Source organism: Xenopus tropicalis, chromosome 10, assembly GCF_000004195.4.
Source record: "Xenopus tropicalis strain Nigerian chromosome 10, UCB_Xtro_10.0, whole genome shotgun sequence".
NCBI classification, from domain to species: Eukaryota; Metazoa; Chordata; class Amphibia; order Anura; family Pipidae; genus Xenopus; species Xenopus tropicalis.
In genome coordinates this window covers 39,301,592-39,315,257 of record NC_030686.2, presented here as the reverse complement: position 1 = coordinate 39,315,257, position 13,666 = coordinate 39,301,592, and the positions used below count along the sequence as shown (strand labels likewise).

At 48.4% G+C, this 13,666-nt stretch overlaps 1 protein-coding gene across 1 annotated transcript in view; it reads right to left on the bottom strand.

Moving 5' to 3' along the window:
* tgm2 (transglutaminase 2) overlaps window positions 1-10,268 on the bottom strand; it is a 29,817-nt gene extending 19,549 nt beyond the window's left edge. Inside the window, 1 exon segment of the mRNA NM_001130380.1 lies at window positions 10,245-10,268. Coding sequence (NP_001123852.1) covers window positions 10,245-10,254 — 10 coding nt within the window. The 5' untranslated portion in view covers window positions 10,255-10,268.
* Window positions 10,269-13,666: the final 3,398 nt, after the last annotated feature.

Here is a 13,666-nt window from a genome sequence, read left to right as displayed (position 1 = left end):
GTCCTCAGTGGGGTCCCTCAGGGTTCTGTACTGGGTCCACTTTTGTTTAATTTGTTCATAAATGACTTAGGGGAGGGTATTATGAGTAATGTATCAGTGTTTGCAGATGACACAAAACTCTGCAGACCAGTCAATTCTATCCAGGATGTGACATCCCTGCAGCAGGATCTTGACCAACTGGCAATCTGGGCAGCTAAGTGGCAGATGAGATTTAATGTGGATAAATGTAAGGTCATGCACCTGGGATGTAAACAGGGCCGCCATCAGGGGGGCACAGGGGGTACAGTCGTGCCGGGCCCGGACGATTTTAACTTTAAAAGGGGGCCCGGCGGTGCTACAGTTTTCTTAGTAGCTCGGGCCCCCTTAAATCAATTCCGGGCCCTGTCATTGGTGGTCAGCGGGTGATCCTATTGGTCGCGCCCCGTGCGTACATGCACGTCAGTACGCACGGGGCGCAACCTTATAAAAGGGCCTGGCGTCTTTCGGCACTCAGAAGCGCAGAGGAACCATCAACGAAGTACCTCGCCGCCAGAGAAGCCGCCGGAGGGCTGGGCTGTGCTATGCCGTTCTGTGCAGGGCTGTGCTGGCTACCAATGTACAAGGGGGACCCTGCTGGCTACCAATGTACTAGGGGGGCACTGCTGGCTACCAATGTACAAGGGGGACCCTGCTGGCTACCAATGTACAAGGGGGACCCTGCTGGCTACCAATGTACTAGGGGGGCACTGCTGGCTACCAATGTACTAGGGGGGCACTGCTGGCTACCAATGTAATAGGGGGGAGGCACTGCTGGCTACCAATGTAATAGGGGGAGGCACTGCTGGCTACCAATGTACTAGGGGGGCACTGCTGGCTACCAATGTAATAGGGGGGGGCACTGCTGGCTACCAATGTACTAGGGGGGCACTGCTGGCTACCAATGTAATAGGGGGGGGCACTGCTGGCTACCAATGTACTAGGGGGGCACTGCTGGCTACCAATGTAATAGGGGGGAGGCACTGCTGGCTACCAATGTACTAGGGGGGCACTGCTGGCTACCAATGTAATAGGGGGGGGCACTGCTGGCTACCAATGTACTAGGGGGGGGCACTGCTGGCTACCAATGTACTAGGGTTGGGGCACTGCTGGCTACCAATGTACTAGGGGGGGCCCTGCTGGCTACCAATGTACTAGGGGGGGCCCTGCTGGCTACCAATGTACTAGCGGGGGCACTGCTGGCTACCAATGTACAAGGGGGGGCATTGCTGGCTACCAATGTACAAGGGGGGCACTGCTGGCTACCAATGTACAAGGGGGGGCACTGCTGGCTACCAATGTACAAGGGGGACCCTGCTGGCTACCAATGTAAAAGGGGGACCCTGCTGGCTACCAATGTACTAGGGGGGCACTGCTGGCTACCAATGTACTAGGGGGGGGCACTGCTGGCTACCAATGTACTAGGGGGGGGCACTGTTGGCTACCAATGTAATAGGGGGAGGTACTGCTGGCTACCAATGTAATAGGGGGAGGCACTGCTGGCTACCAATGTACTAGGGGGGCACTGCTGGCTACCAATGTAATAGGGGGGGGGCACTGCTGGCTACCAATGTACTAGGGGGGCACTGCTGGCTACCAATGTAATAGGGGGGGGCACTGCTGGCTACCAATGTACTAGGGGGGCACTGCTGGCTACCAATGTAATAGGGGGGAGGCACTGCTGGCTACCAATGTACTAGGGGGGCACTGCTGGCTACCAATGTAATAGGGGGGGCACTGCTGGCTACCAATGTACTAGGGGGGGGCACTGCTGGCTACCAATGTACTAGGGTTGGGCCTGCTGGCTACATGCTGGGGGCCTGGCTACCAATGTACTAGGGGGGGCCCTGCTGGCTACCAATGTACTAGGGGGGGCCCTGCTGGCTACCAATGTACAAGGGGGGCACTGCTGGCTACCAATGTACAAGGGGGGGCACTGCTGGCTACCAATGTACAAGGGGGGGCACTGCTGGCTACCAATGTACAAGGGGGGCACTGCTGGCTACCAATGTACAAGGGGGACCCTGCTGGCTACCAATGTACAAGGGGGACCCTGCTGGCTACCAATGTACTAGGGGGGCACTGCTGGCTACCAATGTACTAGGGGGGGGCACTGCTGGCTACCAATGTACTAGGGGGGGGGCACTGTTGGCTACCAATGTACTAGGGGGGGCCCTGCTGGTTACCAATGTACTAGGGGGGCATTGCTGGCTATCAATGTACAAGGGGGGGCCCTGCTGGCTACCAGTGTACAAGGGGGGGCCCTGCTGGCTACCAATGAACTAGGAGGGGGCCCTGCTGGCTACCAATGTCTCATGTCCGTGAGTCCTTTGTACTGGTGGGAGGGGGGCCCAGAAAATTTTGTTGTGAGGGGCCCCGTGATTTCTGATGGCGGCCCTGGATGTAAAAACATGCAAGCCCCGTATACCCTTAATGGGACTGCACTAGGCAAATCCATAATGGAGAAGGACCTTGGAGTCCTTGTAGATAATAAACTTGGCTGTAGCAAGCAATGCCAGGCAGCAGCTGCAAGGGCAAACAAGGTTTTGAGCTGTATTAAAAGGGGTATAGATTCACGGGAGGAGGGGGTTATTCTTCCCCTTTACAGAGCGCTGGTAAGGCCCCATCTAGAATATGCTGTTCAGTTTTGGTCTCCAGTGCTCAAACGGGACATTATTGAGTTAGAGAGGGTCCAGAGAAGGGCAACTAAGCTGGTAAAGGGTATGGAAAGTCTCAGTTATGAAGAAAGACTGGCCAAGTTGGGTCTGTTTACACTGGAGAAGAGGCGCTTAAGAGGTGACATGATAACTATGTATAAATATATAAAGGGATCATATAATAACCTTTCTAATGTTTTATTTACCAGTAGGTCCTTCCAACGGACACGAGGGCACCCACTCCGTTTAGAAGAAGGGAGGTTCCATTTAAACATTCGGAAAGGATTTTTTACAGTGAGAGCTGTGAGGTTCTGGAATTCCCTCCCCGAATCAGTCGTGCTGGCTGATACATTATATAACTTTAAGAAGGGGCTGGATGGATTCTTAGCAAGTGAGGGAATACAGGGGTATGGGAGATAGCTCTCAGTACAAGTGAGGGAATACAGGGGTAGGGGGGATAGCTCTCAGTACAAGTGAAGGAATACAGGGTTATGGGAGATAGCTCTCAGTACAAGTGAGGGAATACAGGGGTAGGGGAGATAGCTCTCAGTACAAGTGAGGGAATACAGGGGTATGGGAGATAGCTCTCAGTACAAGTGAGGGAATACAGGGGTATGGGAGATAGCTCTCAGTACAAGTGAGGGAATACAGGGGTATGGGAGATAGCTCTCAGTACAAGTGAGGGAATACAGGGGTATGGGAGATAGCTCTCAGTACAAGTGAGGGAATACAGGGGTAGGGGGGATAGCTCTCAGTACAAGTGAGGGAATACAGGGGTAGGGGAGATAGCTCTCAGTACAAGTGAGGGAATACAGGGGTAGGGGAGATAGCTCTCAGTACAAGTGAGGGAATACAGGGGTAGGGGAGATAGCTCTCAGTACAAGTGAGGGAATACAGGGGTATGGGAAATAGCTCTTAGTACTAGTTGATCCAGGGACTGGTCCGATTGCCATCTTGGAGTCAGGAAGGAATTTTTTCCCCTCTGTGGCAAATTAGAGAGGCTTCAGATGGGGTTTTTTTGCCTTCCTCTGGATCAACTAGTAGTTAGGCAGGTTATATATAGGCATTATGGTTGAACTTGATGGACGTATGTCTTTTTTCAACCCAACTTACTATGTTACTATGTTACTATGTTACTAGAGAGTATGAGCTGGGAGTTATGGGAAACTGTCCTTTATGAAGGGAAGAACAGCTTAATTAATATATGTTGGGCTCTATTGTCTCTGCCTGTAGGTGCCAAACAGCGCTGGGGGTGGCTAGAGCTTTGGGTGTGGGCTGTTAGCCTAAAGGCCAATTAAGATAACGGAGTGCCATTGTTTTCAATTTCATTCTCTGATTATTGGGTCCGGGGAATGACAATTTTAACAATTTTTAAAAAACATTTTTTGTAAGTATCCCTTTAAGGAGGAATTAAATGGAAGTTGATCTTTTCTCAGGAGCAGTAGATTGTCACTTTAAGGGACTGAACCCAGTTGGACACAGTTGGACTAAGAATACAGAAAGTCTGTGAATTTTAATGGCTGGTAATACTAAGTTTTCCAGTTATGTCATTGCACAGTGGGAAGAACAACATGCCACACCCACAGAACCCAAACACAGACACTTTTCTTTCTACACACACTTCCCTTTACATTAATTATTTCCCAGAGTTTGCACTCACAGTTAAAAATAATAACCATATTGTGCCAATCCTCTGCTCCTCATTGTGCCAATCCTCTGCTCCTCATTGTGCCAATCCTCTGCTCCTCATTGTGCCAGTCCTCTGCTCCTCATTGTGCCAATCCTCTGCTCCTCATTGTGCCAGTCCTCTGCTCCTCATTGTGCCAATCCTCTGCTCCTCATTGTGCCAATCCTCTGCTCCTCATTGTGCCAGTCCTCTGCTCCTCATTGTGCCAATCCTCTGCTCCTCATTGTGCCAATCCTCTGCTCCTCATTGTGCCAATCCTCTGCTCATCATTGTGCCAATCCTCTGCTCCTCATTGTGCCAATCCTCTGCTCCTCATTGTGCCAGTCCTCTGCTCCTCATTGTGCCAATCCTCTGCTCCTCATTGTGCCAATCCTCTGCTCCTCATTGTGCCAATCCTCTGCTCCTCATTGTGCCAATCCTCTGCTCCTCATTGTGCCAATCCTCTGCTCCTCATTGTGCAAATCTCTGCTCCTCATTGTGCCAATCCTCTCATTGTGCAAATCTCTGCTCCTCATTGTGCCAATCCTCTACTCCTCATTGTGCAATCCTCTACTCCTCATTGTGCCAATCCTCTACTCCTCATTGTGCAAATCCTCTGCTCCTCATTGCGCCAATCCTCTGCTCCTCATTGTGCCAATCCTCTGCTCCTCATTGTGCCAATCCTCTGCTCCTCATTGTGCCAATCCTCTGCTCCTCATTGTGCCAATCCTCTGCTTCTCTTTGTGCCAATCCTCTGCTCCTCATTGTGCCAATCCTCTGCTACTCATTGTGCCAATCCTCTGCTCCTCATTGTGCCAATCCTCTGCTCCTCATTGGATAGTCCTCTGTTTCTCGTTCTGCCAATCCTCTGTATTTCATTGTGCCAATCCTATGCTCCTCATTGTGCCAATCCTCTGCTTCTCTTTGTGCCAATCCTCTGCTCCTCATTGTGCCAATCCTCTGCTACTCATTGTGCCAATCCTCTGCTCCTCATTGTGCCAATCCTCTGCTCCTCATTGGATAGTCCTCTGTTTCTCGTTCTGCCAATCCTCTGTATTTCATTGTGCCAATCCTCTGCTCCTCATTGTGCCAATCCTCTGCTCCTCATTGGATAGTCCTCTGTTTGTCGTTGTGCCAATCCTCTGTATTTCATTGTGCCAGTCCTCGGCCTCTCATTGTTTCAGTCCTCTATACCTTATTGTGCCAGTCCTATATTTCTCATTGTGCCAATCCTTTGCACCTCATTGTGCCAGTCCCCACTCCACTGATCTTACTGTAAAGACTTAAGTGTTTCATCTCTTGTTCATGGAGTTTGTGCAGACAGTTGTCTACTCTATCCTTTTTAGACCACTTGCCCCACTGGGCCAGTATTCTAAAGCACCATATCAGTATTCCATTCCTTCTATATCTGTCCTCAAGTACCCCACTCTATTCCCCCAGTCCTAGTCCTCTGTTCCCCTCCTGAAATTCCTTTCTGCTGTGATATGTCAAAGCACTTTACAACATTCCTCTTAATGGAACATTTGAAACCTCACATCCCTCCCCCACAATAATGCTTTAGACACCAATGAATACTGAAAGGGTACAAACTCCAATCCATTTTCTTAGAAGTAGGCAGATTCTGTCATCAAAGAGTTCCTCTTTCACTGAGCCTGGGTAAGCGGAGGAACACGTTTCTCTAGGGACCAAACCAACCAAACATTGAGGGGGAACCTGGCCTTCCTGGCCAACCATGGGCTGAACCACTGGATTCTCAAGCCAAGTACCCCCTTCTATCCATTCCCCCTTTGTGCTAGTATGGCGGAGCCTGTACAACGCCTGTTCCTTTGTGGATAGCATTTGGATGGGCAGAATTTTGCATGCATTTCTTTTTGCATTTTGCACTTGTGTATATAAATGAGCCTCATCGATAGAACCGGCCCAGTTATCAGCGTGCCAGTTTGGGATTAGGAAGGAATCTCCTGCTTGTTTCTCCATGAGGTTAAACAGACAGTCGGCCTTTTGAGGATAGGAAAGTGGATACATATGGAGAAAGCAACTAATATTTAACTTAAATCTTTATTTACTCTGCACTTCCTATGCAATAACCTGGGGGCGTGCAAGTGCTCCCTTATTGCTAGTGACTGATTCCATGTGTGCTGGAGAGGTGACCAAGCCATCTCTGGCTCCGGGCAAGTTGGGAAAGGAAGCAGCAGTAATATGATCGCTTGCCGTTCTATGTACACAATGTGCACCCACTACAATAAAATCATATACGCAGCACAAACCCTGGTTTCACCTTTCCCAGCCTTCCGCTCTATACTTGGCACGTTAATACTTTTTATTTTCCCACTTGAAGTTCTTAGAAAGAACCAGCCACTCTGCAGCAAACAATTGGTTCTCATTACCAGTCTCCGAGCCCCCGAAATACTGGCTGATTCAATATGCACAGTATGATTGGCTCAGACACATATATAACAATAAATAGTAATACTGTGTCAAAAATGTCATGCAGTTTATGCAGTGTAAGACCCCAGGAATGGCAAGGGTTAAGGGGGGGGGGTGCTGAATAAAGATTATTTTATTTTTTTTGTTTTGGTCTGAACAGTTAAATAGCTAAATTGAGACAGGACAGTGTCAGGAAGGAAGCATTTGTTGTGGGACAGAGTTGCCTAGTCAGGCAAGTTGGTTTCAGGTCTGCAACCATGGGATGGTGTGTGTGTAGTATAGTCTAACAGTGTTGGTGAGGGAGCCGCAACTGTAGGACAGTGTGTATAGTAAGGCAAGATGGTGTTAGGGTGAGAGCTGTAACTGGGCTAATGTGTGTATAGTAAGGCAAGATGGTGTCAGGGGGGAGCTGTAACTGTGGGAGAGTGTGTATAGTAAGGCATGATGGTATCAGGAGGGAGCTGTAACTGTGGGAGAGTGTGTATAGTAAGGCAAGATGGTGTCAGGGTGAGAGCTGCAACTGTGGGACAGTGTGTATACTAAACCAAGATAGTGTCAGGAGGGAGCTGTAACTGTGGGAGAGTGTGTATAGTAAGGCATGATGGTGTCAGGGGGAGCTGTAACTGTGGGAGAGTGTGTATAGTAAGGCATGATGGTGTCGGGGGGAGCTGTAACCTGGAGAATGTGTATAGTAAGGCATGATGGTGTCGGGGGAGCTGTAACCTGGAGAATGTGTATAGTAAGGCATGATGGTGTCGGGGGGAGCTGTAACCTGGAGAATGTGTATAGTAAGGCATGATGGTGTCGGGGGGAGCTGTAACCTGGAGAATGTGTATAGTAAGGCATGATGGTGTCAGGGGGAGCTGTAACCTGGAGAATGTGTATAGTAAGGCATGATGGTGTCGGGGGGAGCTGTAACCTGGAGAATGTGTATAGTAAGGCATGATGGTGTCGGGGGGAGCTGTAACCTGGAGAATGTGTATAGTAAGGCATGATGGTGTCGGGGGGAGCTGTAACCTGGAGAATGTGTATAGTAAGGCATGATGGTGTCGGGGGAGCTGTAACCTGGAGAATGTGTATAGTAAGGCATGATGGTGTCGGGGGGAGCTGTAACCTGGAGAATGTGTATAGTAAGGCATGATGGTGTCGGGGGGAGCTGTAACCTGGAGAGTGTGTATAGTAAGGCATGATGGTGTCGGGGGGAGCTGTAACCTGGAGAGTGTGTATAGTAAGGCATGATGGTGTCGGGGGGAGCTGTAACCTGGAGAGTGTGTATAGTAAGGCATGATGGTGTCGGGGGGAACTGTAACCTGGAGAATGTGTATAGTAAGGCATGATGGTGTCGGGGGGAGCTGTAACCTGGAGAGTGTGTATAGTAAGGCATGATGGTGTCGGGGGGAGCTGTAACCTGGAGAATGTCTATAGTAAGGCATGATGGTGTCGGGGGGAGCTGTAACCTGCAGAATGTGTATAGTAAGGCATGATGGTGTCAGGGGGAGCTGTAACTGCTGGTGTCAGAAAGAGAGAGGTGAACATGGCAAAGTGAGGCAAAAAAGTGTCTGTAAAACATTATACCCCATTCTGTAACCCCAACTCCCAGCACCCACTGCCAGCCGCTGTCCAATAACAGCAGGAGAAGGCTACAAGTTGTGTTTATAAATAATAGGCCCCCCAAAAGCCATTGCTTAGTACAGCTCTGCTCTGTGTGTCTTTGTGCAGAAAGCCCCAGTATTTAGCAGCAGCCCTGGGGGAGACCTTTAGTAGCAGCCCCCCCCAGCACAGCTCCGCCCACTGACCACCTGACACATGGGCATCTCACTATGGCAGGTCCCCTTTGCCACCCTTGTGCCCAAAGGTACAAATTAGCGCCAACAATAAGCAAATTAATAGAATCACCCAGCTCTGGGGAGGAACAGACAGCTAGAAAGTACAGTTATACATACAGCCTGATACCCCCCCCCCCCCCCCATTCATTCAGCTCAAATGCTTTATGTGCAAAGGCTGCAGCGGCACTTTTATTCACTACATTGGCCTCTATCTGTGTGGTTGGTACCCCTGTATATACACAAGTCTCAGTGCCCCCTGGCTGTGGATATACCACTCTCAGTACCCCCTCATTGTGAATATACCAATCTCAGTGCCCCCTGGCTGTGGATATACCACTCTCAGTACCCCCTCATTGTGAATATACCAATCTCAGTGCCCCCTGGCTGTGGATATACCAGTCTCAGTACCCCCAGACAATGGATATACCAGTCTCAGTACCCCCAGACAGTGGATATACCAGTCTCAGTACCCCCAGACAGTGGATATACCAGTCTCAGTACCCCCAGACAGTGGATATACCAGTCTTAATGCCCCCTGGCTGTGGATATACCAGTCTCAGTACCCCCTGGCTGGGGATATACCAGTCTCTATACCCCCTGGCTGTGGATATACCAGTCTCAGTACCCCCTGGCTGGGGATATACCAGTCTCAGTACCCCCAGACAGTGGATATACCAGTCTTAATGCCCCCTGGCTGTGGATATACCAGTCTCAGTACCCCCTGGCTGGGGATATACCAGTCTCAATACCCCCTGGCTGTGGATATACCAGTCTCAGTACCCCCTGGCTGGGGATATACCAGTCTCAGTACCCCCAGACAGTGGATATACCAGTCTCAATACCCCCAGACAGTGGCTATACCAGTCTCAGTACCCCCAGACAGTGGATATACCAGTCTCAATACCCCCAGACAGTGGATATACCAGTCTCAGTACCCCCTGGCTGTGGATATACCAGTCTCAGTACCCCCTGGCTGTGGATATACCAGTCTCAGTACCCCCAGACAATGGATATACCAGTCTCAGTACCCCCAGACAGTGGATATACCAGTCTCAGTACCCCCAGACAGTGGATATACCAGTCTCAGTACCCCCAGACAGTGGATATACCAGTCTCAGTACCCCCAGACAGTGGCTATACCAGTCTCAGTACCCCCAGACAGTGGATATACCAGTCTCAGTACCCCCTGGCTGTGGATATACCAGTCTCAGTACCCCCAGACAATGGATATACCAGTCTCAGTACCCCCAGACAGTGGATATACCAGTCTCAGTACCCCCAGACAGTGGATATACCAGTCTCAGTACCCCCAGACAGTGGATATACCAGTCTCAGAACCCCCAGACAGTGGATATACCAGTCTCAGTACCCCCAGACAGTGGATATACCAGTCTCAGTACCCCCAGACAGTGGATATACCAGTCTCAGTACCCCCAGACAGTGGCTATACCAGTCTCAGTACCCCCTGGCTGTGGATATACCAGTCTCAGAACCCCCAGACAGTGGATATACCAGTCTCAGTACCCCCAGACAGTGGATATACCAGTCTCAGTACCCCCAGACAGTGGATATACCAGTCTCAGAACCCCCAGACAGTGGATATACAAGTCTCAGTACCCCCTGACCGTAGCTATACCAATCTTAGTACACTACCTTCTGCCATGGTCCCGTTCCCCGCAGTGATCTCCCAGGCTGTAGTGGGATCATATTCCTAACTATAGCCCTTTCCTTTTATACAACCTTTGGTGCACACCCTCAAGGGGTGGGACTGGCAAAGTAGGGAGAACTTTACTCACAGTGCTATGACAGATCACATGGGAGGGGGTAGTTTAACCCTTTCCCTGCTGGTTGGGCACCAAAAGAACAATATTTTTAAGACCTGAATTCACACACACACACACACACACACGTATATATAAAAATGTCTTTAGGGGGTCCTAAAATGATTTTTCTGTGGGGCTCAGTAACTTCTAGTTGTGCCACTGCCATACTGTAGGCACTATTCTTTATATGCACTCATAATATTAATGGGGGGGGGTGTTACCTTAAAGTTAAATTGTATTGTTGTAAAATGGTCAATTCCAGGGTCGAACTGGGACAGCAGGGCACTTGGAAAAATCCTGTCCCGTGGCCCCCACCAACCCAGTAGCTACGGGTGCGGTGCCCCCCCATATGCAGCTGCAGGAAGAAGGGTACACGGTGTGTGACGGGGGAGAAGGGGGTTGACGTTAAAAGAGTAGGAACTCACTACCAGGGTGGGGACCCCCAGGCAGCAGCACCGGTGGGCCCGGACACCCCAGTCCGACACTGGTCAATTTAAAGCAACTTTTCAACTGGTCTTCATTTTTATTTGATATATTTTTTGAGTTATTTGCCTTCTTATTCTGGCTCATTCCAGCTGTCAAACCGGGGTCACAGACCCTGGCAACCATGAAACGATTGTTATTGTTGTTTTTTTTTTATTCATTCACACCACTGCCTGGTTGCTAGGGAAATAAGTACCCTGGCAACCACCGCGAAAAGCGAAATAATTGAAAAACCACAAAATAATAAAAGACAAATGAAGACCAATTCCAAATTGTCTCAAAATATCACTGTCTACACAATGCTAAACATTCATTGTAAGGTGAGTATTCTCTTTAACCTCTCTTTGGGCAGTGATGATTTGTTTATGATTATTTATTATATATGTACTGATCCCCTATTCCTTACAGCCCACAACCTCTCTGTGTAGTCATTCTTCCTATTGTGACAGACTTTTTGCGTTTTGTCTAGTTTCTATTTTGCCTTCACAGTCTGTATGTGCAATTTCCTTGGTATTTTCCTGGATACTGTATATCTGTGGTCACTGCTTTTGCACGCACCATTTACCTTTGACCCCTGTCACATACACATACACAAACACATATATCTGTGCACATTTTAATACTTTGGGCAGTTACACATCCCTGGTTAGTCATTCTGTATACACCATTTACCCTTTCCTCCTTCTGGCTTATGTTTTTCTGTGGTTTTTCAGTCTGTACCACTCACCTTGCCCTCTGTTTGGGTAGAGTGCATCTATTGCTACTCATACTCTATGTGCCACTCACCTTACATGTGGCCCTTGCGGGGTACATCTGCGGGTATTTATCCTGTATGTAATACTCTGCTGTGTGTCTAGGCAAGTAACATCCCAGATTACCTATTATATAAGGGACATCTGTAGGCACTTATTCTGTATGTACCACTCACCTTGGTACAATCTTGGGTACAATCTTGGGTATTCTTTCTCTACACTTCTCTCCTTGCCGTTAGTATCAGGGCCAGAACTAGGGGTAGAGAGATTAGGTAACTGCCTAGGGTGCAACCTGACGGGGGGGGGGGGGGGGGGGGGGGGGGGGGTGGCAGCTCTGCTCGGTATGGCCTGTAGATACCTGTACAGTGACCATTGTGTAGGCAGGATGCATCCATTTTGAAATCAATTCAATCACCTGCCTGGACAGAGAACAGGCACGTTTCTATATATAAGCACAATGCATACAGAAATGTAATTTATTATTATTATTATCATTTATTTATAAAGCACCAACATATTCCGCAGCGCTGTACAATAAGTTTAATAGACACATCATAATATATCTAAACTATCCAATGAGATAATGTGTAAGAGCAGCCTTAAAGCCCAAGTATAACTCACAAGCTTTGTTGCTTCCTATATTTGGCAATAACATTGTTATGTATCAGTTCTGAGACATGGGAGTATTCCTTTCTGCAGCCAATAAAGCATATTAAGGACATATATTAATCGAAGGACAATCCACTTCCTGTCTACCTAGTGCCACCATCAGAAAGCCATTTGGCCCTATGGGTCATTGTTCCAGTAGGGGCTACTAAAACATTAGGAACATTAGGAACAGTTGGTTACATGATGAATAAAGTTCTTCCAGGTATTGTATCTGAGTTAATTAAGCAGTTAGTATCCCATCACGCTTAGAGCTTTGAGAAGATAAAACGTCATCAATAGACCTTTCTGTAGCTACACTCTCACTCTCTCTATTCCCAGACTAGGAGAAGCAGACCTACACATTACTTCCAAAACCTGAAACCATTAATGAATGAATTTTTTAATAAATGCTACCTTTTGTATATTATTTCATTTTGGACAGGAGTTCCAAACCAAACAAGCTGTTTTCCCTCCAGTATGACATTTTTTCCATGTTTACAGACATTTCCAAATTTATAACTGGGTTTCTTCTGACAAAGAGCTTTTTTTTAGCTACACAGGTCACTTTATACAAGTACACTTATTTCCCCCCTCTACAAATCAGTTTTCCGAACCTTACCATTCCCATCCGTGTCCCACCCCTACAACTATTCATATTTACTGCGTTTTAACCTCAAAGTAGGTGCTACATGGGATGAGCATCTAGAAATGCCAGAAGAGCTGCATGGGATACACTCCCCAGTGTGGAAAAAAACACAATAAAAAAGTGACATTTCTGTGTTTTAGGCAGTTAAAGCTATGTTATAATATGAGCACTGGCTGGTAAAGGACCTGGGAACTGTCTGATCTGATAAAGGCCTTAATACAGAGATTGATAAATGCAGTTACGGATATATGGCAGTTGTTGCTAAAAGCTCTTTAGATACCTCTGTCCCACCCAGTTATAGGCCTTATATAGCCCTGATCTACCCGCAAACCCACTGCCATGACATTGAACATCCCAGCCCACGCAGTTATAGCCCTGATCTGCCCCCAAACCCCCTACCATGACATTGAACATCCCAGCCCACCCAGTTATAGCCCTGATCTGCCCCCAAACCCCCTACCATGACATTGAACATCCCAGCCCACCCAGTTATAGCCCTGATCTACCCCCAAACCCCCTACCATGATATTCAACTTCCCCTGATCCACTCGGTCCTAATCACCACCCCACCCTCTCACCTCCCTGTGAACTGGAATTGTAAACATGATGGAGTAGGTATGGATGTGGAAGGGACAAAGCCTTAAGGTGGCCATACACGTGGCGATCTGACGATGTTTCGTACGACCATCGGTCGCACGAAACATCGTAAGATCCGCCACACAC